Source organism: Phodopus roborovskii, unplaced genomic scaffold (genome assembly GCF_943737965.1).
Source record: "Phodopus roborovskii unplaced genomic scaffold, PHOROB, whole genome shotgun sequence".
Taxonomy (NCBI): Eukaryota; Metazoa; Chordata; class Mammalia; order Rodentia; family Cricetidae; genus Phodopus; species Phodopus roborovskii.
The window spans coordinates 42,813,034-42,839,050 of record NW_026126517.1 but is presented as its reverse complement, the minus strand read 5'-3'; the positions used below and the strand labels follow the sequence as shown (position 1 = coordinate 42,839,050).

The window sequence follows — 26,017 nt, the reverse complement described above, 5'->3', positions numbered from 1 at the left end:
TGTTTTCTGGTAGCAATCATTTACCTGATCTCCAGATGTGCTTTCAGTGATAATCTTTGTACATGTTCAAGTGTACTTAACTTTAAAAAATAAGTATTATATGCTTAGCCCCTTTTCCTGTAGCTTTGTTGATTTGTTTCTAGGCATGTGCATATGAGTGGCGGAGATGAAAAGCCTATATACATGTGTGTAGTTATCTGAATGTGGACTTGCTGGGTCAGTGTTTATGCTCCTGTAATTTAGGTGGTCTTTCATGGTAGGCAGCCTCTGTTAGTTCCCACCAGCATGAGTTTGCCCTGTGGTTCCAAACCCTTTCTTTAGGATCCAGCTTATTGATTTCATGGAAGCCTCTTTAGAAATTAAATCAGATCATGTGGTATTCATCTGCATCTCATATTTACTTTCCATTTCTGCTTCCATGTACAACCTGATTGCCTCAACTTCCTAAACAATTCAGTTCTTGTATAGCTCATGTAAGAAATGGGAGAATGATTTCACATTATATGTAGTGGTTCTTGGCTTTCTAGACAATATAAAGGATCTTATGGGATGTCTGTGAAGGAGACTTTAAAATACTGCATGTTATTTTAGTGGCATTAGTTCTTCTAATAGGAAGTGTGCTGCCAAATGCTTCTGCATTTGTTGGTAAACACATTCATATCTGTCATTTTCATGTTTCATGTTTTATATGACAGTACCAAACACTGGGCAAAAAAGAGCTCAATATATTTCAGTTTTTCATATGTTTTGGCCAAAGGGGTAACTTATAATTCTTTTATGAATGTTGGAATATTTTAAATATAAGTAGAACTTAAAATTCTACTAGGTAGGCAAACAGCACAATAGTAAGTCATTCAGTCAAGAGAAGAGCTAGTAATGGGACAGGTGTGATGACACATGTCTTCAATACTCAATATCATAGGAGGACTGCACATTTGAGGTGGGCTACACACACAGTAAGACTTTGTTCAATCCTCCATCTCCAAAGAGAAAGAAAACTCTTAGTATGTCTTAGATACTTTCAAAGGCTGTTTATCCTAGACTGGTAGACTTTTTGGAGGCATGTCTTACATGGCTTACTCTTTTTTTTTTTCTTTTTCTGGACAGGGTTTCTCTATGTAGCCCTGGTTGTCCTGGAACTCACTCCGTGGACCAGCCTGGCCTCAGACTCAGAGATCTACTGTCTCTGCCTCCTGAGTGCTGGGATTAAAGATGTGTGCCACTACACCTGGCTACTTACTCCTGTTTTCACGTGTAGTATTAGGGATTGGACCCAGGGCCTTGGACCCAGGGCCTTGCACATAGTAGGCAAGTGCTCTGCTACTGAGCTATCCTCAATCATTTTTAGTTTCAGACAGGGTCTTAATAGGTTGCCCAGGCTGGCCTAAACTTCATGATTCTCCTGCCTCAGTCTCCTGAGTAGCTGTGGAGGGTACAGGCCCCACTTGTGTAAAATTATTTTGTTTTTCCTTTGAGGTGAGGTCATACTCTGTTGTCTAGGCAGATCTGGACTTGGTGATCCTCCTGCCTCTGCCACCACTACACCCAACCTGTCTGCTTTTATGCTCTGACTCCTCATTGGTCTTAGCCATCTTGTAAATTACTCTTTGTTTAGGCATAGTAACACATTATTCAGAGTGTTTGCTTTCACGCTTGACCAGGTGCCCCATAGATGACCATTTGTCTGGTTATTGTTCATCAGAACAGTGATTTGCCTTTAAGATGTGTGTCTTCATGTGCTACAAGTTGTTGTGAAGAGGCTGTGCCCCTTTGTCCCCTGTAGTGTGCTCCATCATTATGTCTCTTTCTTGGCCTTCCATTAGAAAGGGCACTTCCAGGTCCTTTAGGCACCGTGTATTTGCAGTCTGATTTCTCACATCATCATTTCAACATATTTTCTGTTAGTCTTTCTGTAGGCATCAAATAAGAGGGTAATCTTAGCTCTAACTCCATTACTACCGAAATCTCTTAATTCTGGTATGCCACAGAGATTGCATTTGGGTCTTCACAACCTGTTTCTTCACTAGTTCACAATTACTGGTGACACCTCTGAAACATAAATCATGCATGTCATTTATCCTGATTACAAAGCAAGAGAAGTCTAAGGTAGCTAAAGAGGATTCTGAAACTAGATTGTATAACTGGGAAATAACTGAAGAAAAAAAAGATACTAAATAATACCTAACAGATTCACTGACTTCTCTGAAAGTCTTCAAAATAAAGTTAATTATATAGACGGCTAGAGAGATGGCTGATTAAGAACACTTGTTCTTGCAGAGGATCTGACTTTGATTCCCAGTACCTACATGATGGCTCAAACGGCTGGTAAATTCAGTTCCAGAGGATCCATCAACCGCTTCTGGCTTCCATGGCCACCAGACATTCATTTGGTTCACATACATGCATGTGACTATTCATATATACAGAATAAAATTAATCTTTTTATTTTGTATTTCTCTGAGACAGGGTCTCTCTATATATCCCTGGCTATCCTAGAACTAGATCTGTAGACCAGGCTAAGCCTTGAACTCAAGAGATCAGCTTGCCTTTGCCTCCTGAGTGCTGGAATTGAGGTGTGCACCATCACAGCCCAGCCGTATTTCTTCTTTACCTTTTCTTTTTCTGGCTTATTTGAGAACAGGGTGTCACTATGTGGCCATGGCTGTTGTTGAATTCACTATGTAGAATAAGCTGGTCTTCCTGCATATGCCTCCCAGGTGCTGGAATTTATCTATATATTTCTTAAGGGATATACTATAAATGCATTTTAAAATTCAGTATCAGAATAAAAAGCAGTGGCTTTGGTTTCACTAAAATTCAAATTTTTAAGCAAACTCTCAACTTTATAGAACAGTTTGTGAGCTCAGGTAAGTTGAGGACAATATTAGAGAAACAGTGTAAATGGGAAATTCCTTAACATGTATCAGGCATTTTTTTTAAAAAAAGAGATAAGTATGTGTTCACCTGATGAAAATAGAAATTTTGTAGACTTTTAAATAACTGATCTTAACCTTTGAGTCATGAAAATAAGTACATGTTATATTGAACTGGTTTAAAGCCCTTCCTTTGTATGTAAATGAACTACCAACTTTTAATACTTATGAACTATACACTTGGATAGTTTGTTTTGCTTTTTGAAACAGGGTTTCTGTATAGCCCTTGCTATCCTGGAACTGCAAACCAGGCTACCTTTGACCTTAGACCTTTCTGCTTATGCCTCCAGAGTGCTGGGGTCCAAAATGTGAGCCACCACTGCCCAGCTGTACTTTTGTTTTATTCATACTAAGTATTTGAACATATATTGCTTGTTGCTAATTTTGTGTTTTATATTTAAGACAAGCTGTAGTAACTAAAGTGACTTCTGAGTTTTAAGTTCCATTAGTTAGGGAAACTGCCCATAATTTGTAATTTCTAGGAAAGGGCAAACATATATATTAAGGGAAACTATGCCTGAAAGGGAATTTGTCTGAAAGAGTGACTCTTCAAAGACACCAGAACAATTTTCTATTTAATGAGAACCTTAATTGTGAAAGGTGTATAGGACACTTTTCTGTCATAATTTTAGACTACATTTTAAATATCATTGTTTCTTTTCATTGTTGTTCACTAGTCATTGATCTGGATTAATGTAAGAATCCTATGAAGTCTCCTCTCCCAAATATAATGTAAGAAGTAAAATTTTACTATGTTGCATTTGCTGGGTGGTGGTAGCACATGCTTTTAATCCCAGCACTTAGGAGGCAGAGGTAGGTGGATCTCTGTGAGTTTATGGCCAGTCTGGTCTACAGAGCTAGCTCCAGCACAGCCAGGTCTATTAAACAGAAAAATGTTGTCTCGCAACCCCCCCCCCCAAAAAAGATGTTGCTGTATATGTATTTAAGTTTAGAGTGGTGCATAATTGTATATGAGTAAAGTAAATGGCATTTTAAAAAGAATGTATCCATCTAGTCCAAAAGATGGAAGTACAGAATATTAGATATCTTTAACATATGTGTGCGCACACACTTATGGTGTTCATGGGTTGCATCTGGTCTTTGTTTGTTTGTTGGTTGAGACACGGTTTCTCTGTAGTCCTTGCTGTCCATTGTCCTGGAACTTGCTCTGTAGATATCCGAGTAGCCTCTCCTCCTGAGTACTAGAATTAAAGGCATGTGCCACCATCACCCAGCTCAGTCTTTTTTTTAAATAGATAACTAATTTTTAAAATTAGTTACAAAATTTAAACTTTTTTTTTTTTTTAACAATTAATTAACTTCCTTGGCTTTTCTGTTTGAGATGAGATGGTTTACTAAATTAGGAGCTTGCTGATTGAGCTGGCCAGGGGAGCCCTTGGGGTATGTTTTTTTGTCTGTTTTAGTCTCCCTCACCCTCCCATCAGTGCTGGGATGACAGGTATGTGTTGTGTGGTGCTGTGCCCAGCTGTTGCACATGGCTTCTGTGGACTATACTCAGGTCCTCATGTTTGCAGAGATTGACTGAGCTATCTCCTTACCAGGCCCAGATAAATTTAATTCTTAGATTGAAGAATAACTTTTTAAATATACATACTTGTTCTAAATTTCTTATTTCTTTTAGCGAAACTTAGACATGGTTTTCAGGTTAGGTTAAGTTAAACATTTAGGTCCTTTCTAGAGAGGGCCCATGGGAGGATGGGAAATTTCAGAGTCCATTTAAAAGGTGTGAATTTGTATGCTGTCTCTTAAGACTCTCTTGTAGGACTGTAGGTAAGTCACACGGCACTCACTCCCTTAATTTGTCCCTTAATTTATTTCTGAAATGAAGAAGTCAGTGAAAAATCACTACAAATCCAATTAACTCTAATGTTTCATGGTTTTGAAATTAATAGATATACTGTGTTATGAGCAGAGGATGGGAATTGGAGGCATGCTTGTGAGCATAGGGCTGCAGTCCTCATGATGTTTGCTGGGCAGGGAGAGCCTCCCCACACACTGTTTTTGTTTACTTCAAGGGGTTATCAGCAGCAAGACGCCCATGAATTCATGCGATACCTTTTGGATCACCTACACTTGGAACTTCAGGGTGGCTTCAATGGTGTTCCCCGATCAGCAATTCTACAGGAGAATTCTACTCTGTCTGCAAATAACAAATGCTGCATGTAAGACTTAACTTACTTTTGATTTCAGACCCTCAGAAATGTCTGCTGATGGGTGTGGGTATGTGTGCCATGTGCTTTTTACATTTTCATTTAAATAATCATTTACATTTAGATCTTGGTGTGGTTCTCATTATTTTTGGTGAGATTTAATTAGCATTTAAAATATTTCTACCAGATATACTGAATAATGTATACATGTAATAGTACTGAGAGCAGGGACCCAAATCTGTAAGCCCAGAATATTGGATTGAGAGAAAGGATAATTATTATGAATCTAATTCTAGGCTGAGCCAGTAGTGAGATCCTGTCTTGTGCACACACAGTAGCAACATGTTTGCTAAAATCATTTCTCCTTTAGTGAAACAGAAATTTGTAAGTTTTCAGAATTTTTCTTGTCCCTTACCATAAACAAAACCTTTTGTCTTGTTTCCTTTATATTAGTAGCCTGAACCATACCCTGATATTAGAATAGCTATTTTGCTGAGAAGGAAAATATTATTTCAGTCTGGATTCTAGTCATTTGTGTGCTTTTAAAGTTGGCTTTACTCTAGCCCTGACTAGTCTGGAACTTACAGTGTGTGCCTGCTTCCTGAGTCCTGTACTGTGTTTAGCCTTTTCCAGTCATCAGTATTCTCTCTGTAGGATTCTTTATGTAGGAGAGGGATTTATAAGACACCTTCCCAACAGAAAGAAATGAGTGGAGTTTACTAGTACTTTCTGGTAGTTGGCACTAACCTTCAAATTCTCCAGTGTCACAGAAGAGCAACTGGTATGGATTGCCAGGTTCCTCCTGGACCCTGAAGTTCTTGTCAGAGCACACTGTAGTAGAAAGGGAAGACTTAAAATCCAGTCAAGCTGTGTATTCTAGTGCCAGTTTTAAAACAATGTTAAATAAAAAGTTGTTTGTATACCACTATAGCATATTCATAAATAAAAATTACTGAACTGGGCTTTAGGAAATGAGAGAATGTATCCTCAGTATCTTATGAGCCCCAGGCATTCCAGTGGAATTGCATTGTATAATTGTCATAGGATATTGTTCTAGGTCCACTTTTAGTATTAGTCTATTTAAAGAATAGTAATTGTAAGTTAGAAGAAAAAAATATCACCAAATACTAAAGCATTCCCTTTATTTTCTTCAATTCATGGGAGACGTTTCAAGATCTAGTGATACTAGTTAAAAGCATTTGTTGAAGCTAGGAGTGAGGTGATAATGAGCTAGAGATGCCCAGAGAAAGGGCTGGAGAGATGGTTAAGAGCACTGGGTGTTCTTCTAGAGGTTCTGAGTTCAATTCCCAGCAACCACATGGGTTACAACCATTTATAATAGGATCTGATCCCCCGTTTTGTCATTCAGGCAAACATACAGAGGACTTATCTAAATATCTAAGTATGTGTGTGTGTAAATAAATAAAAAAATTTAAAAAAGAGAATGAGAAGTGCCCAGACAGCCATTAGTGCTAATACAACAGAACAGCAAGCACTTTGGAAATTATTTATCAACCTTAATGCCATGTATGCCCATCAGATGGCTGAAACTTGATTTCTCCCAGGAACTGATTATGGGGAATGGGTTTTAATGTACCACTTTTTAATGAAGCTGTTCCCATTTCAATTAAAGGCAACTTTGCATATGCACACTGGCATGCAAGGCTCAATTGTAGCCCTTCATTTTCAGTAGAATTTGTGTGTTCTTTGTTTACAACACAGGCATAAACGGAAAACCTGAAATGCTTATTAAGTCCTGTAGTCCATAATGGCCCTTCAGCCTTTTAAAATCTATTTCTTTTGCATGTAGTTGAGAAGTTACTTGGGTAGTTTTTTGTCTACATCATAGCAGTAAGTTTAACTTGGTGTGATACAAAAAATTCTGTTCAGTATGAGAGAAACTTGTTGCAGGCAAAAAGGTATTTTCTGATTCAAGTAATTGTATAATCTCACAAACAAGTATTTATTGTAATAATATTATTACTATTATTACAGACAGGGTCTCTGTGCAGTCACTGTATGTAGATCTGGTTGGTTTTGAACTCTTGAAGATCTGCCCGCCTCTGCCTCCTGAGTTCTGGGATTAAAAGTGTGCAGTCTGACCTTTGGCCATTATAGCACTATTAATGAGAATGCTGAGCCACCTCAGTATCCATTGATAGTGTCTTAGTTAAATATGGGCTTAATGTGGAGAGCAGCTACATGATCTAAGCTGGGAACTGACCCTGTGTTCCAGTGTCCTGGTCTGCAAAGCAGGACAGCAGCATACACGCAGCTCTGAGTTGATCGCTTCACAAACAGGGGTGCTCAAAATGGAGCCCACACACAGGGCACTTGTTATTCCAGGTGCCTTTTCTTCTTCCTGAACCTCTGCTAGGTCTGGAACCAACACACAAGCTTATGGGAAAAAATACCAGCAAGAGGAAGTGTTGCCTGACTTTTTGCTGATAAAATAATGAACAACTGAAGTGCATTTTGGTGTGAGGACTTCACATCTAGCAAGTGTTGGAGTCAGGTGCTCTTGCTCTCTGTGTCCTCAGCTAGGGCTAGAGAGGTAGAACCATCACAGAGCGTTAGGGTGCATAGTTTCTCCTTGATAAGGTGGTATAGTTTTTATTTACACTGTTTTTAAGAAATTGTAGTGCTATTTACAGGGGAGAACGACAAGCACCTTTTCTTAACCAACAGCAGTCATTTACTTCCTCAGGTTGAGGATATGCCATCAAGTAGTTTGGAGCATCCTGCATCCTCAGCAAGGCCTTAAAAGTGACAGAATAAACACAAGGCAGCACTTCTTTTCTGATGGGTGTCCTATAATAGTGAAGCCATCATCGTGTCCCATATACAGTCATACATGAGATCTATGTGCACAGTGCTAATGTTTTAAGAATTATGAGCTGTTTCCCATATGGTGTTTCTTTAGAAATGGAGCATCAACTGTTGTCACAGCAATATTCGGAGGAATTCTCCAGAACGAGGTCAACTGTCTCATATGTGGAACAGAGTCAAGGAAGTTTGATCCATTCCTAGGTAAGGGGTACTGGCCAGGCTATGTGCTGCCATGGTTTTTTCTTTTCTTTATTTTCTAAGTGCTTTTAACAGCTCTGGTTCTCTCCTTTTAAGATCTCTCCTTAGATATTCCAAGTCAGTTCAGAAGCAAGCGATCTAAGAACCAGGAAAGTGGGCCTGTTTGCTCATTACGAGGTAAGGGTATTTTCTTGTTGCTTTTGTTAGAGCTCACAGTCTATGCAGTTTCTTACTATATGTGCTTCACACTGTGTTGTATTCACTCCCAGATCCTATAGTAAGAACACCTCATGATATGTCAATTAAGTGTTAAAAATACTTAGGTTTCTCCTGTATTTATTTTTTTGTTTTTGTTTTTCAAGTCAGGGTCTTTCTGTGTAGCCCAGCAGGTTCTTGAACTCACAGGGATCCTCCTTCCTCTGCCTCCCGAGTGCTGAGATTAAAGGTGTGCATCACCACACCCAGGCAAATCCTGTTGCCGAATGCAACACATATCTACAAAGGAAAGACTACTAACAGGAGTTTTACTAGTTACAACAATAGTTTCAGAAATCAAGTGATGTAATATCTAGGTATGTCCTAAGGCTGGCTTTTAATGGCAAGACCATTATGGTGGCACATGCCTTTATTTCCCAGAGGTAGGTGGATCTCTGTGAATTCAAGGCCAGTTTGGTCTACAGAGCTAGTTCTAGGACAGGCTCCAAAGCTACACAGAGAAACTCTGTTTCAAAAAACAAGGCAAACACAAAATTGTCATATGGGAGACTTTTGAACTCATTTTTTTCTTAATAAGTATTATATAATAACTACTAAGTATTACATAAGGCCTGATTGATAATTTGTGGAGAAAAGGTCCAGATGGCCGTCTGGAGTGTCTTGTCTGCAACTGTGCATACAAGAAAAATGCAGCTCTGGAACTGTCTATGTAGGCCAGGCTGGCCTTGAACTCAGAGATCACACCTTAGCCTCCCAAGTGCTGGGATTCAAGGTGTGTGTTCCCACACTCAATAGAAAAAGTATATTTTGAGGGGGCAGGAAAACTCTAGAAAGCAGCATTTAGTCAGAAAGGCATCAGAATCTAGGACAAAGCAAACTACAGCAATCCTTGCCAGTGGCCCTTCCCTCCACTGCAGGGGAAGGGTAGGCAATAAAATGCCAGCAGCCCCATCTGCAGCAGACAGGTGGCCTAACCACAGGACCCCACAGTCCTCCAGTCTGAGATCCTTTGTGGGAGGAGCTGCCCCAAGAGCAACTCATTGCCACTCTCAACCCAGGCTATTCACCACTGCTAGACCACCATCCCACCTTAGAGGATAGACTGTACCTCAGAGAATAGGAGGCAGCTCCCCTGAGTCCCATTCATCCCTGCCGGTGTCCAGATCCTAGTGTTACTGCTGTCTCCCAGGAAAGAAAACTGAAGAAGTTCCAATCTAGAAACACTGTCACGAGAACCTGGCATCAATTGGATTTACCTTGTAGGAACCAGATAGCCTACAGCTTTAGGACCACAGCTACAGAAAACTCCAGTGTCACCCACAGCTGCCTCTCAGATCAGAACAGTAGTCATCCATGTCCCAGAGTTCCAGAACTGCAGACAAAGCCACACGCTCTGGTATTTCCCTTATTTGACCTGCATACACCTTGGGTGAACACTGAACAAGAAAGTGTGTGAGGCTTACAGGGCACTATGAAGCGAAGGAGTGTTTGTTAAAACCCTGGATATAACAAGTAAAGGTGAAAGGCGGTGAGAACTTTCAAAGCTGCAGAGACACACTAGAAGCTCAGAACAGCCAAGTTCAATAGAAAAAAACATCACCAAAGGTGTGTTATAGTGAGCATGTTAGAAGTACAAAGTAATTCTGAAGACAGCAAGAGAAAAATAACTTGGAGAATACACATTAGCTTGGTTCACTATTATTATTATTTATTTTATTATTATATAGTAGCTCTCAAAGCAGAAACCTAATAGGCCAAAATATAGCTAGATTATGTATTTCAACAACAGCATGTATCTATATAATAGAAAGCACATGAATGTACTGAACTCATATTTGCATGACAGAAAACTACCAAATTAAAACTACCAAATTAAAAAGAGAAAGATGAAACAAAAAATACAGAAAAACATCAATGACTGAAGGAAATTTACCTATCAGTAGTAATCTTAGATGTAAATGGGTTACGTTAGCCCAGAGGCGACATACAAAGTAGATTTAAAATCTAATACACTCACACAACGGTTTTAAGAACAGCAATAGGTTTGAACAGTTATAATGTTCATTCTGGAGCCATGGAGCTTCATTCAGGGTTAAACTCCCACTGTCCACTATATTACTCATTATTTTAAAAAAATGGCTCTTAGTACTTGGTTGAATTAATGTATCTACTATGAAAGAAACAGAACCAGTCCTCCTGCATCATGGTTAGGAGGGGGCTTTGTAACCTCTTTATGACTAATATATCCTATTGCCTACTTGGCAGTGTTCTAACTTTCCTGCCTATATGAAATATACTTACTGGTAAAGGGTTGGAAAAAGACAAAAGTCCTTATATATACTAGGGAATGGATCAACTCAGAAGATTTAACAGTTAGATATACCTCACATGCAACCACCAAATACATAAAACAAATACTAGTATTTCTAAAGGGAGAATATATTCCACTATACTAATACCTGGGGATTTCAATATTTCACCTTCCTCATTGGACAGAATGACAGAAAATCTAGTTGAGCCATACTCTAAAGCAAGTGGGAATTTATTTATTTATCGCAGCTGCAGAGTACACATTCTTTTTATTACATGTTGCATTCTCTAGGAAAGGCACTGGCTCATGCTTATAATCCCAGCACTAGGGAAGCCAGGAAAACTCCACATTTGAGGTCAGCCTGGGCTGTGTGGCAGCCTGCCTTGAAACAAAGAAGTCACAACAGAGTAAAACTGTAAATCAAGAAAGGAGAATATACAAGGGAAACAGATCCCTCTTAAAGACCATGCAGATAGAAATAAAACATCTAGCAACAAATGAAAATGACAACACATCAGAAGTAATATTGAGAGAGGCTATGCAACAAATCAATACATAAAAGTAGACAGACTAAAGGTCATATCAGAAATGTAAACCGTAAAGAAAGTCTAAAAGATTTCTAAATAAACTAAGCAAGGAAGTGAAGACCCAAATAAAACCATAGAGAGGATGGATACCATGAAAATACAAAGAAGAAATTATGAATCATTCTTCGATATTCTGAAAAACTATACAGACATGGACAAATTCCTGAATACACACAACCTACCAAGATTTAGCCAAGAAACAGTGTAAACAGATGAGCAATAGGTTTGAAACAGTAATTGAAGGCCCACACCTTCCTTCCTCAATTGTCCCATCTGTAGACACCACTGCACTGGCTGGGTGAGACCATTTACAGGGGAATGTGTAGAACCAGAGGATGTCATGTTAAGTGAAAAAGCTAGACACAGATTTATGGATCACATGTTCCTGCTCACACTTGAAAATGAACACACAGCAACTTGAAAGCACAAGCAATATATAAGTAAAAGACTGAGGAGTTCAGGGAGGAGAGAAGTGTAGAAGGGCATGATGTGTATCTACCAGAGTGAACCACTAATCTATACAATTAGTATGTGTTAGCTACAACAAATTGAGATGGAAGGAATCCTGTTCACCTCTTTTTGTAAGGCATCACACAGTATCTTTCCTGTGGTAATTTAAAGGATCTGGCATACCAAAGTTTCTGTAAAACAGAAAATAAAATATAAAAAAAACCACACCATACCCAAGTAAGTCATCCTAGGGATGCAAGGATGGTTCAACATACTCAAACCAATAAATGTGATAACAGAATAACAAAATGAAGGACAAAATCCCTGTGGTTATCACAATATATGTAGAAAAAGTATTTGATAAATTCTCAACATATTAGAAATAGTCCTAATACCACAGGCTGTACAATAATGCAAAAGAATATGAGTGACGTACAATGACAAGTGAAAGAACTTAGAAATTAATTCATGTTGATACAGCAACTACTTTTTGACAAAGATACAAAAAACATACTGAAGATAGAGGACAGACAGCCTTTTTTGATAATGGCAAAATTGTATCCACATAAACAGAAGATACAGAATAATGGAGTTAAAGTCTTCTTATGATTACCTCCCTCTTTTAAACCACTTTCATCTGTTAGATGCACTTTCTGGACAGCTAGAACCTGTTGGATTTTATTTAATATGTAAAAATGGAAATGCATGATTATCTGTAAGTCTTCTCCATGTGTCAGGTCTACTGTAGAGCTGGACCTAGACATTTTCCTAGGTTGTCCTATTTGAGTATATTACTAGAGATTCTAATCAAGCCCTCTCCTTTCAAATGAATTTGTACGTTATGCCCTGGAGTCGTCTGTTAGTGAAGTCCTGCTCTTAAGTTACCAGTCCTCTTCTCTTACCATATTGTCCCAACACAAAGAAAGTTCAAACATTTAAATTGTGTTACATTTGTGTATGCATGGAGGTCAGAGGACAACTTGGAGGAGTCTGTTCCTCCTTCTATGGTGTGGGTCCTTGCGATCACACTTAGGCTGTCAGACTTGGCAACATATGCCTTTACCTACTGAAACCCTTCATTGGCTCTTGATCGTAAGACTTATCCTTAATGGCACTCATCTTTTTAACAACATAGTCTCTTTGTTCAAACCACTTCATTCATAGTTTCAAATCTTTTTATATACCCCCCTCACAAAATTGCATGTGTTATTAATGTTTTCCCTCCCTCTGTGTAAATCTGGACAAAACAGTGAGCCATAGCTATGCTACAACCTATACACTGTTTTAAATTTCTTCCACCAAATAAATCAGTCCACAACATAATTCAGCTTCACTCAGGGTAGCAGGACACAGGCAGATGTTACAGCCTGAATGTCTATTTTCAGTAGAATACTTGAACCCTCATAAGCATTTTTGCTGGTGTGATCTTATACACTCCTGCTAGTATGGCCATTATGCTGCTGACAGAACTCTAGGACTTCTCTACCTTGCTGCTCCCATCTTGTTCAAAAGGCACAAATCAAGTCAGATTTTACCACAACAAAGACATTTCTTGGTAACCCTTTTTTTTTTTCTGTGTTAACTTTTCTCATTGCTGTTGTAGTAGCACAGAGAAGGGTTATGTTGACTGATGGCTTAAGAGGTTACAGTCCAGTCCATCCTGGTGGAAGGCATAGAAGCAGTGGTAGCTTGTAGTGGACTAGGAAGTTCAGAGCTCAAGACAGATCCTGCAAGGCCCATTCCCAGTATCCCACCTCCTCCAGCCAGTTTGCACAGCCTGCCTAAACAATGCTGTGGTCAATTGGGGGCCAGGTGTTCAAATTATGGTCTCATAGTGGAACATTTTACATTTAAACCATTGACACGCTAGGAATCCTGCTACTTAAAGTGTTCACTTAGCCTCTTCTAGGGGAGGAAACCAGCAAGCAAATTATAAACAAACCACAGAAGGGGAAAGAGCAAACTGTCAATGGCAACATTTGCAGATGAATTGATTACATACCTAAAACTTTCTAAGTGCTCTCACACTCTCTCAATCCCACATACAGAACCAGATATTTTACACATGTTAAATATGCACTTGGCCACTGAGCTACATCCTTCAGTACTGAGGATTGAACCTAGAGTCTCAGGCACGCTACACAAGCTTCTCTACCACTGAGCTACATCTCCAGCCTACTCATCCTTCAGTTAAAAAAAAAAAATACACAAGCAGTGCTTTGATAAATGAATCAGTACACTGATAGAAAAGCTTAGTGAAATGATAACAAAGAAAAAAGAGGAAAAATCTGGAGAGATGGCTGCTTTTCCAGAGGACCTAGATTCAATCCCTTGAACCTACATGGTAGCTCACAACCATAGGCCATCTATACCCTCTTCTGGCTTCTTGGGGTACTGCAAAAACATGGTACACATACACGAAGACAAATATCTAAACACACAAACAAAATAGAGGAAAAATTCATTTTGAACACAGCAAGACTCCCTATCATAGTAGCAGCAAAAACTCAAAAGTATTCAGCAATAAGCAGACATATACAAGACCACTGGGTGTGGCAAAGAACCCTGATAATCCCATCACTTGTAGCCAGAGCAGGAGGATTTTGAGTTTGAGGATAGCCTGGGCTATATATAAGGAACATATGAACTAGAAGAAGAAATAAAAGCCTCAACCATGCTATTCTTGTGAAGATCCAGTATGGTAACAGCACCGTTTTCTTCAAGTTTCTCTGTAGGTAGACATTCCTAAAGACATCAAGTAGAGGCAAGATAGAAATAGGTAGGAATGTCCTAATGGAACTAAAACAGCAGCTGATACAAAAGATAGAAATGAGTAGGCATGCTAAAACAAACATGCATGCGGGACCAAATCAGACAGACAGTGCCAAGTTTCCAGAAGCATCATTGTCCTGAAGCACAGCCCTGGCTTTGGCCATGCTAGAGCAGTTTCTTCACACCCAGGGCTACGATTCCCACAGGACAGATGAGGAGACAATTTTATCGTCAGGCAGCAGGGTAGGAGGTGGTTCTTGAGAACATCTGCCTGCATTTGTCTTGCTGAATGCTCTCTAAGAGTAAAGTGGTGCTTGTTGCCAGAAATTAGTAACAAAAATTGGCCTAGATTTAACCCCCCAGTGGCCTCCAATATATTAGGGTTGAACATTTTTTGTTACATGAATGCAAAGCTAACAGTCACAGAATATTGTAAAAATTGTGTATGAGACACTGTGTGTGTGTGTGTGTGTGTGTGTGTGTGTGTAGAATGATGAAATTTATGTAAGATAAAAAAATGTATGGTCCTTCATGTAATCATGTTTGGGACTAGAGGTTGAACCCAGGCACTTGTACATAGCTAGGCAAGCACACCACCAAGCTCTGAAGATCTTTTGGTGTCTTATTTTGGAACATTACCACAGTGAGTGAGCCCAGTCAGGCCTTGAACATCTGATCCTCTTGCCTTAGTCTCCTAAGCAGCCAGGTTAGAGCCTGCATCATTAGGTATGGTTCCTGTGCATTAAAATTCCTAAGTATTTCCAACAGCGTGAATCAAGAAGGAATGGAACCGCAATCCTCCCCCCACTTTTAAACATATTTACATAATTTTTAAGGGTAATAAAAAATGTACCCCTGTATACTTTTCAACTCCTGGTTTGCTAAATTAACTTTGCAGACTATGTAAAAGGTGACATAATGACTAAAACAAACCGGTTTTACCTCCTTCTTTCCATGGAGGTGCTGCTTGAACAGTTTCATACGGAAAACTGCCAGTTTTGAAACATATAGACCTTTAATGTGAGAATCCAGAATTTCAAAAAGTGGTATAGGTTTCCCCCTAGAAATGTAATAAAATATTATCAGCATCTTCCTCAGCCTTACCGATAGGTGAGCAGACATCAGTCGATGGATGCTTGTTGGACATGCACTTTGCTTTATATGCGGGCTTCTATATAACAACACACCAGTATGTGTCAGGCCCACTCAATGATAGCATTTACTTCTGTGGACATTAAAGATATGATGCCTTTGGGTATGCAGTCTCTTGAAGAAACTATCTCTGTATTTCTATCTTTCAAAAAAAAAAAAAAAAGCATGCTCTGAGCTGGCATGGTGCTTCAGCTGACAAAGCACATGGCTGTAAAGTGCTTGCTTTGCAGGCAGGACCCTGAAACCCATGTGAAAGTGCCAGACATGCTTTCGCTCTCAGCACTGGGGAGGAAGACAAACCAGGTCCCTAGAACCTGGTGAGCTCAGGCCAGAGAGTGAACCTTTCTCAAAGGAGGTGGATGGCATCTCAGGTGGTACTCCTGCCTCTGTGTACACAAGGGCGTGCATGCACAGGCTCACACTTTTTTCTTTTTTTAAGATACAGCTAAGTCTAGAGTTTGGGGGGGAAACTTGACTAACAATGGTAAATCAGGGTGGTAGGCTAAAGTATGTTTGTCCTTTTGGGGTTTTGTCCTTCTTTAAAGATTTGGGTATTACATGGCTATCCATGTGTAGCAGTATTGCTTGCCCCAAACTCCATCCTTCCTGCCTTTGCTCTTTGTCAAGTATGGACTACTCTGGGGCTTTTCCTGGCCTCTCTATCCTGCTGAGTCTTTCTTTGGCCACTTCCATTTTGTTGACTAATTTTACAGGGGTTCTGGGCAGTTGGATGGGGTCAGCTCTTTGTTGGCTGATGGGCTGGATGCTGAGCTATCAATGCAGTTACTCACAAAATCCCTTGCTGGAATCTGCCGAAATTGTATTGATTCTGAGGTTTTGGAGGAAGTGACATCCTGCCAAAGCTTTCTTTCTACCCATGTGCTTTAACTTCTTAATTAGTCTCAAAGGATGCTCTACATATAAAACCATCCTATTTGCACATTTTAACTTTTCCTGCCTCATACCTATGTCTGAAACTCTCAGGGCCCTGCTGAACAGATGTGGAAAACATGGGAGTCCTTGTTTTCTTTCCTTATTTTTACTGGATTTCACCTTGAAGTTTTTCATATTTGGCTTTTATCACATTAAGTTCTCTCCTAGTCTGAATATTACAGTTATTCTGAATAAGGGAAGCTGCTTTCCTATCCTCATTTCACTTTCTTTCTCCCATATATGACCAGAGCCCTGCCACAGCCAAGGTTGGCTTCAAAACTCAAGAGTACCATAGTGACCAGCCTAAAGGGAGTATAGTGCCCACCAATCTGCATTGTAGCCAGTGATCTCTATAGTAACAGAGACACGGTGCTTGGGAGGCCCCTGAGGATACAGCATCCTGTATTGAAACCAGGGTCATTGTGCTGCAAGTTAGTCTTTCCCACAGTGCACTGCCTTTGTTAAAGCCAATTCATTTTAATGCTGTCAAAAACATTCTTATTGCAGATTGTCTCCGAAGCTTCACTGACCTAGAGGAACTTGACGAGACAGAGTTGTATATGTGCCATAAATGCAAAAAGAAACAAAAGTCCACAAAGAAGTTTTGGATTCAAAAACTTCCCAAGGTCAGTGAGTTTCAGTTAGGGTGTATTCTCATGGAGAAGATGTGTGAGGAAAGTTAGATTATTAGCTGAGAACTCTGTGAAGTTCTGGGCAGGTCTCTAAGGTTTGCAGTTGGAGCTGAAACCTGGTAGTTTATAAGGTACACAAACAGAGAGCAGTCTCAGGGTCAGAAGAAAAACTGGGCAACTGATACGTGGACCCGACAGAGATGGGTAACATTGGAAGGCGAGTTGGCCCAGGCTTTGTCCTCATCTGTCACCAGGTGCTGTGCTTGCACTTGAAAAGGTTTCACTGGACAGCGTATTTAAGAAACAAAGTTGATACATATGTAGAATTCCCACTGAGAGGCCTGGACATGAAGTGCTACCTACTAGAGGTAAGGAGCTGGGAGAGGAAGTCTTCATAGAGAAGCAGGCACTGGGCTGGCTGTCCTTGATAACTGCTCCCCTCTCCTTTGTAGCCAGAGAACAGTGGCCCAGAGAGCTGCCTGTATGACCTTGCTGCGGTGGTGGTGCACCATGGTTCTGGGTAAGTTGTCAGCTTCTTGGAGTTGGGAGTACTTGGTAGTCACACAAGATGGCCTGTAATTTCTAGTCATGCCCTAAATGTGGGTACTCTGTGAATTCTGGTGAGAAGGTGCTGTGAAGCATGGAGGCTGTATGAAAGCAGAATGGTGTAGTCCATCCTTCATACCACTACAAACTGGCTTTTACCAGTTCAAATTATAAGTGGGAATGTTTGTAATAACTTACCCACATCATCACTTTTAGTTTTTTACATTCTTTTTTTTTTTTTTTTTTTTCCTGGAAGCTTGGCTTGTACTTGGGGTTTACCTTTCTGATTTCTAGTCTGATAAAGAATAGTTATTTTACTTTCAAACTTGGACTGCTGAACCTGGGCAAGCTACCATCCATATCACAAGTCCTTTCCCTACGTGTAGACACTGCTCCACTTGTCATAGCAGTGACTCTGAGGCTGAGCCCCACTGCTTTTTATAAGCAGCCTGTTGCTTCTATGTTTGCGGACCTCTCTTAGACTGAGAAAATGAGGTGGATTCTGAATTCGTAGGTAACAGGGACACTTTTAAGTGTCTTTAGTAATGAAGTATTTTTGTATTCAACCTCACTTTTTTTTTCCTCTTGGAATCCATAAGATCCTTTCTGTCACTGAACTCTGTACTGCTAGTCCAGTCACGTTTTTGTACTCGTATTCCTGTCTTTTGGTTGCAGTGTCTCTCTGGCTTCAAAATGGGATTCCCCAGGGATGCCTCAAGTATCCTGTTTTGCACTTACCTCTAGCTGTATCTTTCCCCAGTATATGGGAAAGGAAGACTGCTAAGGCTGTAGCAGCTATGGCAGTCCTGACGACAGGGCAGAGCCCTTTGTGACCAAGTCAGGGGAGGCTTTCTTCAAGGCACGCTGATTTCTAAGCTGGGGTTTTGCCCCATATTTCTGACAAGCAACCTGGCATCAGTTTTACGTTTTCCAGAGGCTTCCATGTATATTCACGAAGGCTGTCTGCAGCTCCCTGTTTCTGCACTGCCTCGGTGTCATCTGCTGTGTGTTGTGGTCGGTTGGTGCATTGTTTCCCAGTGTCAATATATTTCTTGTCTGTGGGTTTAGAGGGCAGTAACACAAGAGTTCAACTAACCATCTCAAACTTTAATTACTGTACTTATTAATACCTTTAACACTGCATAGCTGCCAACATCCTTTTGTGACTCCTATAGTCTTTTATCATCATTGAGACGGTCGAAATGTGTAACCCTAGAAGTAGCTATGTAGACCAGGTTGGCCTCAAACTCAGATCCACCTGCCTTTGTCTCCCAAGTGCTGGGATTAAAGATGTGCACCACCAGCCAGACCTTTTATTTACTCACTTCTGTAGTCTTTATCTTTTGCCCTTTCTTTGCAGGGTCGGTTCTGGACATTACACGGCATATGCAACTCATGAAGGCCGCTGGTTCCACTTCAATGATAGTACTGTAACAGTGACCGATGAAGAGACCGTTGGGAAGGCAAAGGCCTACATTCTATTCTATGTGGAGCGTCAGGCAAGAGTTGGATCAGATAAACTTTAATACCTCCTCTGATCACAATTCATCAACTACACCGGACAAACATTTCCAATTTTCCATAAATACTTGATCCAAGCGTTTAATTTTGTTATGCACTTTTCAATTTCCAGTTTGGGGTTTAGTTTGGTCAATGGTAGTGACTTACTCAATATGGGCACCAACTATTTTTTGTTGTTGTTCTACCAGAAAACCTCAGCAGGCATCTTGATTGGCTGCTTTAGTTGTAATAACTCAAGTTTTATATGTAGTTTCCAGGACTTAGTTCTGTTTTGACTTTTTATATTAATGTTTTCAGTTCTCACCAAGGCACATGTGCTCTGTACTCACATGCTGAGAGCCACCCTACCTGCTGCCTTTCACAGTGGCCAGGTCAGCGGCCACCATGAGGATCATGTGCGCAGGACCTGTGGCCCAGGTCTCACAGTGACTTCTCAGGAACGCCTTCTGACTGTAGGCGGTAGCTGAAGGTCAGTAGACCAGGCCGTTGCCACTGCCTGCGTCTCCCGGCTGTTGTTTCACAGCGTTAAATAAATCTGTCAGTTCTGTTCATCTCTGCTGAAGTTCCAGAATATTTCTTCTTTCTGTTCTACCGTTAGGAACACTCAGAGTGTGTTTACAAAAAGCTCTGTGTCTCCGCTGCCTGGTAGAGGTACATCCCATCCCATCAGGCCCATCAGAGGTGAGGTATTAGCCTCCAGAGTTGAGTCACCTGACTGACTTCAGGTGTTAACATGACACCCCTTCCAGACAGCAGTGGTGTCATCTTTAGTCTGGTTTTTTTAACTCACTCCCTGCCTGAGAGCAGAGTCAGGTGAAAGTATTTTTGTCTCTGAACAAGAATAGTTTCTACTCTTGAATTCAGTAGCTTTAAAAAAAAAAAAAATACTGTTCACAAAAATAGGTAGAAGCACGATTTGGATTCAACCTAAATGGAAATTTGAAATCTGGTCTATTTAAAGGTGTCAGCTAATGGCAAGTGTTGGAGGGCAGTGATTGAGGGTGGAGGTAATGCAACCTGCAGGTCAGAGTATAAAACTCCAACATGGCCTTTGTTCCATGTTCACTTCCGAAAGGGACAAAATGCACTTCATGCATATTTTTTAGCAATCTTATTTTTTCTATTTAAAGAAAAGTTTGGTAGCTTTCCTTGGTTAGTGTGAGGCTGATGGAGCAGACATGGCCTAATTCCACTTTATATCAACTGCATTCCCTCAGAGCAGAAATCATACATCAGTACTTCAATAAAAACCTAATTGGAAACTATCAGGACAGTGGCCACGTGGGTAAATTGAAAACACATTCTTCAATCACAGTAGTCATTTTCCCAGTGTTTAAGTGGGAAGACATTGAGTTATGTGGTAGTCATATGCAGTTCTGTTATTATGGTTTGATCCACAGACTGAGGGTCACATGACCTCCTCTAATATATTATAACTTAACACAGCTAAGCCTGAATGAATGTGAGTCTCATCTGACCGTGCAAGCTCCTGCAAATCTAGGCTCTTAGGAGATTCTAGACTCTAACAGTGGCATCTGTGTACTGGCCTCTCAATGGGCAACTTTAATGACTTATAAGACTCAGATGGAGCTGATGTTGTCACACCAAGTGGGTGTCACACCAAGCAGCAGATTGGGGAGAGTGATCGGTAGGACAGGCAACACTGTTGGCATGCAAGGGTAATGCATCATCTCTGGGAATTTTTGTTGCTTGATTTTACTTAAGCAACAATGAATGATGCCATGAAGACGCTGAGAAAGTGTCTGCTTCCATTTGCGGTCTGCATCTCAACATTCGTGATGTAAATGTGCCTATTTGGATTTTAAATCTTTGTAGCCTTATTGCACCTGTTGCAAGCTCATCTTTCTGTGCTGTTTAAGGCTTTCCCATGTTGTGCATTCTAGCATGCATGCGGCTTTTTGTTCAGAGCTTGTGCTGAGGCAGGGCCTCCTGCGTACCCTGTTCCATCAGCCCCTGGGAACAGGAAACTCCAAGTCCTCCCACACCTGTGGGGATACAAAGTTTGTGGCAACACAAGTCTCTCTCCGTGGTGGAGAAACCTATGCTTATCCACTGTATTCTACTCAGTGTGTAGTGATAACAAACAGATGATGCAATTAAACCAGTCACATGTGCTGGCCCTGGTTGAGTGTAATGTGTCTCACCTGTGGAACCTACTTAAGAGTTTTTTCCTAAAGCCCAACTTTCCCTTTGGTTTAATGTACACATGTCACCCATTATAACCTCCTTAGTCCCCTAAAGTCTCATGTCCCCTCCTGCTGCTGAAGTTACTTCTTGCTTAAGCTCAGGAAAGGCTCAGGTAAGAAGTGTCTCCACAGCCAGACCACCCCCTGTGGCTGGGGGCAGCCCTGAGAAAATGCCACAACACAGGAAGAAGGGGATACATGTGTCTGTGACTGTCACCACTGGGCAGTAGCCCCTAGGTGAATGGCTATGCTAAGATCATTTGCCATTAAGACTTATAGTCCATATGATGTCGAGGGGACATCATCACGCTCATGACCCCTGTTTCTGGCTGTAATCACATCCTAGTCCCACCTCAGAAGCTGGACTGTTAGGTGGAAAGAGGCATTAAAGGTCTCTCCTCTTTCCTGTTACTCCTGGATTGCTTCCAGTAGAACTAAGACATGGCAGAGCCAGCAGGCAGCAGGGGTGGCCCTGTAGCCTACATGGGCAGGAGGGGTAGGTGGCCTCCAGGGGATGCTGCTGCTGTCTTATGGTTTCTCACTGTGTTGTATTAAGAGCAAGCAACTTCGTTAGTTCCAGCAGTGCCTGTCCTCAACTGTGCTGCAACACTACACACCACTCCAAAAAAGCAGGGCATTGGAGAAGTGCATGCATCTAAGCCCACCAAACTTCCGGTTTACTGCAAGTCATTTACACTTCAAGTGTTCAGAAATAGAAAGTGAAAAAGAGCTGCCTTTGCCTATCCTCACATTTTGGGAAATACTATCTGGAACAGATAATGAAACCATGCAAAATTTCACACACACACCTGCTGTGTGCAAGTACAAAACACTTAAGCTGAATCTTTTATGAAACACTTAAGGGTAAAAATAAACCATTGTGGCCAAGGAAATCCTTTGCCCAGTACGGGTGTGGGGATCTGAAGATAGCTCAGCCTCACCTGCAAGACATCAGTCTCCTGAGCTAAAGTAACAGAAAAGCATGACCCTTGATTTCACTCACAGCTGGTATGACTTCTCCCTTAGCTTGGTGCATAGGACTGGCCTCTTCCTGGCAAGGGTTAGCATTGGAGCCACACAGACACACCCGAGATCTAAGCTAACATTCACCACCACTCTGCCAGCGAGAAAAACTGAAAGCACTGTAAGCACGAAAGGGCTGTTGTGGCCAATCACCAACAACAATACCTTCAAAAGCCAAGTGCCTGTGATCACTACTGTCAGCTCGGGGTGGGGGTGAGGGTAGGGGTGGACCTTTTAAGGAAACTTTAACTTCAGTGAGCTGCTCTTCTGCCAGGATTTTCAGGCCCAATCACAGATGGCTGCAAGTCAGTCTGGATCCTGACACCCGCCCTCCCCACCCCCCCCAGCTTCAGCACCAGTTGTTGGCCAAAAATAAACACCATTCTTCAACCATATATGTCCACCAGTCCTGATCTGGGGAGAGGAAGCAGGAGGCAGGTCAGACCCTTGCTGGGCACACTCACGTGAGGCAGCCACTCACCATGCACATAACCCAGCTCAATCGGGAGTGCCTGCTGTGCCTCTTCTCATTCCTGGACAAGGACAGCAGGAAGAGCCTCTCCAGGACCTGCTCCCAGCTCCGAGATGTGTTTGAAGACCCTACCCTCTGGCCCCTGCTGCATTTCCGTTCCCTCACAGAGCTCAAGAAGGACAACTTCCGGTTGGGCCCTGCCCTGCGCAGCTTGTCCATCTGCTGGCATTCCAGCCGTGTGCAGGTGTGCAGCATCGAGGACTGGCTCAAGAGTGCCTTCCAGAGGAGCATCTGCAGCCAGCATGAGAGCCTGGTTAATGATTTCCTCCTGCAGGTGTGCAACAGGTAGGCCACCTCGCCCCTGAGCAGTGTGGCCCTGCTGGCCTTGGCTCTGGGGGGGGGGGGGACACGGAAGCACACGTTCCAGGAGTAATGTGGCTAAGACTCAGTCTAAGACATACAATCGGTGCTCCTGAAGCTGCTTCTGTGGCAAAGGAGCAGAGGTTCAGCTGGCCCTGTTCATGGAGCAGCTGTTTTCAGTGGCAGCCATGAAGGGTTTGTTGGGTTCAGCTGAGCCTGGATTTTCAAGGTCAGGCCCTAGGAAAAGACTCTCGAGGCACCAGTGGGTCCAGGCCTCTGATTTCAGCCCCCAAGGGCTGAAAATTGCTCATGAAGTTCAGGTGAGCTGGGCCTACTGCAGAGTAGCCATGAGTGTCTCTGAGAACACTCATCTTGCATAGTACCCAGGGGGAGTGTTTCAATTGTCAAGAGGGGCAAGAAGGTGCTCTAAGAGATAAGTATGGTGTAGCCAGTATGGGCCCACAGGCTTTTAGCAAATAACATATTAACTCAGTTAAATTAGAGTTTTAGATAAAGCAAGCCCTGTAAATACCCTCTATTTGATCTTTTGAACCCCATCCCTTACACGGACTGAGTCAGGGCAGCAATTGAAGAGAAAGAGCTCCATGCCAGCTAACAAGCTTGGATGGTTGCCAGCTGCTGCCACACAAGGTTAATAGCCACTGTTGGCTGGCTTCAGCACAGGAACAGGAAATAATTACAGTGGCCTGCCATTTTACTTGCTCTCTTTTCCCCCAAGTTGGATTTGGGCTTGGCTCTGAATAGACCAGGCCAGGCCATTTTGATAGCTTTCGCTACGCTCAGAAAACCAGACTGCAAAGTGATGCGTGGAACGGGGAGTGTCTAATACCAAACTGGTTCATTCTTGCTGGAAGATAACCAGGGTTAATCCCCCAGACCAGCAAGATTTGACCAGAATACAGGATCTACCGAGCACTGGTCCCCCATGTCAGAGAAAAATGCCAAAGGAGTGGCGTTCCAGCTCTGAAACTGTACAACACAGGGTGGGGCGATGAAATGACACAGTAATACCTACTACACGGGAGAAGGGTAAAATTCTGGGTTCTCCTGCGGTGGTCATTCTAAGGCCAGATCCGGAATATGCTGAGGGCTAGAATGCACCTTCATAACTGTCATGAGTATCTGGACCACAAGGTATCTACCTGTAAGTCACCTGAGCCACTTGAAGCCAGTCTCTTAATTTACAAAACTGGGGTAGCATGCCGTGGTGGGGGTGGGTGAGTGATGAGCACCAGATGTGCCGAAGGCCCATTGACTTTTCGGCTCATAGGCTCAGTGTGTGAAATGGTGCCACACCCAGCATAAGTTACTTTCATCTACCCAGGCACAAGGGGATTGAGCTAAGGTGCTAAGGGAGGGTGGTGTGGAAAGGAACCTGGCCGTCCAACCCAGATTCACTTCCTTGACTGCAGTGCCCCAGCCCACTGGAGCCTCCCCTTCCCCCACCCCAGGAAGCCAGATGCCCCTCCTGGTCTCCAGGAGAGTGGGTTATGTCTGCCTGCAAGGGGCTTCTGCTCACAGACCTCAACTCTCACAAGCGCATAGGTACACATTGCCCAACACAGGGAGTGTCCCACAGTGTTCCAACGTGAGGGCCTGGCTCTACCCGCCAAGGGTTCCAGGCTGCAGACCCAGGGGGTGAAGTGACTGTTCCGGGCAACCTAGCTGAAAGCTAGGCCCAACACTATGGCTTTTACCCCAGGAGGCTTTCCGCGCGCAGGGCTCCCAGCCCCTGGGAGGATCAAAGGCACACACAGCTGTCCCTGCCAGGGCCTCCAGCAGGGGCCAGGGGGTTCTGACTGCAGTCCTAGACTTTCGGACTCTCGGCCGCCCCCTCCCGGGGAGGACTCGAGTCCTCCCGCACCTCGGGCCCCGTGTCACTGCGCTCTCCCCGCAGGTGCCCCAACCTGGCGTCCGTCACACTTTCCGGCTGCGGTCACGTCACCGACGACTGCCTGGCGCGCCTGCTGCTCAGCTGCCCGCGCCTGCGCGCGCTGCGCCTCGAGAACTGCGCGCGCGTCACTAACCGCACTCTGGCGGCCGTGGCCGCGCACGGGCGCGCGCTCCAGACGCTGCACGTGGACTTCTGCCGCAACGTGAGCGCCGCCGGCCTGCTTCGTCTGCGCGCCGCCTGCCCGAGCCTGACCCTGAGCGCGGAGCACAGCGCGGCCATGATCCCCGACCAGCCGCCGCTCGCGCGTGGGTGCGCTGCCTCGGTTTTCCCAGCTGCACCTGGGGGCCAATGCCTACCTCACGCCACGAGTTCCTGTGGAGGACGCGCGCGCGATTAAACGAGCGGATGCTTGTAAAACACTCGCTGGTTCTCTCTAACGTCCGCCCGGCCCCCGCGGGTCCCGCCGCGCGCTCACTCGCCCCAGCGGAGGACCACGCACTAGGCTGGCGAGGAGCCTCTGAATGGCGGGAGTACGGAATCGAGGCTGGGGCCTCCCTAGCCTCTCAGACACACACGGAAGCAGGATCCTGCACAAGCCATTCTAGAAAACTCGCTCCCGTCTCTTAAGGTTCCCACAAGGGAAAATGCATGGTGGGGGTGGTGGGGGAGGAGGGGAAAGCCAGTATTTAAAGATAAAAGCAGCAGCTTGTAGTTAAAGTGCTTGGAATATGGAACCATTATTAGCAGATGAAAGAAAAAGCCTACACTTCAGGTCGATTTCACTTTAGT

The 26,017-nt window shown here is 42.8% G+C and overlaps 2 protein-coding genes across 4 annotated transcripts in view; both read left to right on the top strand.

Moving 5' to 3' along the window:
• Usp3 (ubiquitin specific peptidase 3) overlaps positions 1-19,329 on the top strand; it is a 73,341-nt gene extending 54,012 nt beyond the window's left edge. For all 3 annotated transcript variants that reach the window (XM_051197822.1, XM_051197824.1, XM_051197823.1), the window contains 7 exons: positions 4,970-5,116; positions 8,028-8,134; positions 8,228-8,308; positions 17,060-17,178; positions 17,439-17,552; positions 17,637-17,704; positions 19,091-19,329. In XM_051197822.1, coding sequence (XP_051053779.1) covers positions 4,970-5,116; positions 8,028-8,134; positions 8,228-8,308; positions 17,060-17,178; positions 17,439-17,552; positions 17,637-17,704; positions 19,091-19,256 — 802 coding nt within the window. In that variant the 3' untranslated portion in view covers positions 19,257-19,329. The remainder of the gene's footprint in view (positions 1-4,969; positions 5,117-8,027; positions 8,135-8,227; positions 8,309-17,059; positions 17,179-17,438; positions 17,553-17,636; positions 17,705-19,090) is intronic.
• Positions 19,330-22,787: 3,458 nt separating this feature from the next.
• On the top strand, positions 22,788-25,647 carry Fbxl22 (F-box and leucine rich repeat protein 22). Its single transcript, XM_051197826.1, has 2 exons — positions 22,788-23,298; positions 25,232-25,647. Exons 1-2 carry the CDS (start codon positions 22,964-22,966, stop codon positions 25,623-25,625), a joined length of 729 nt encoding a protein of 242 aa, XP_051053783.1. The 5' UTR covers positions 22,788-22,963; the 3' UTR covers positions 25,626-25,647.
• Positions 25,648-26,017: the final 370 nt, after the last annotated feature.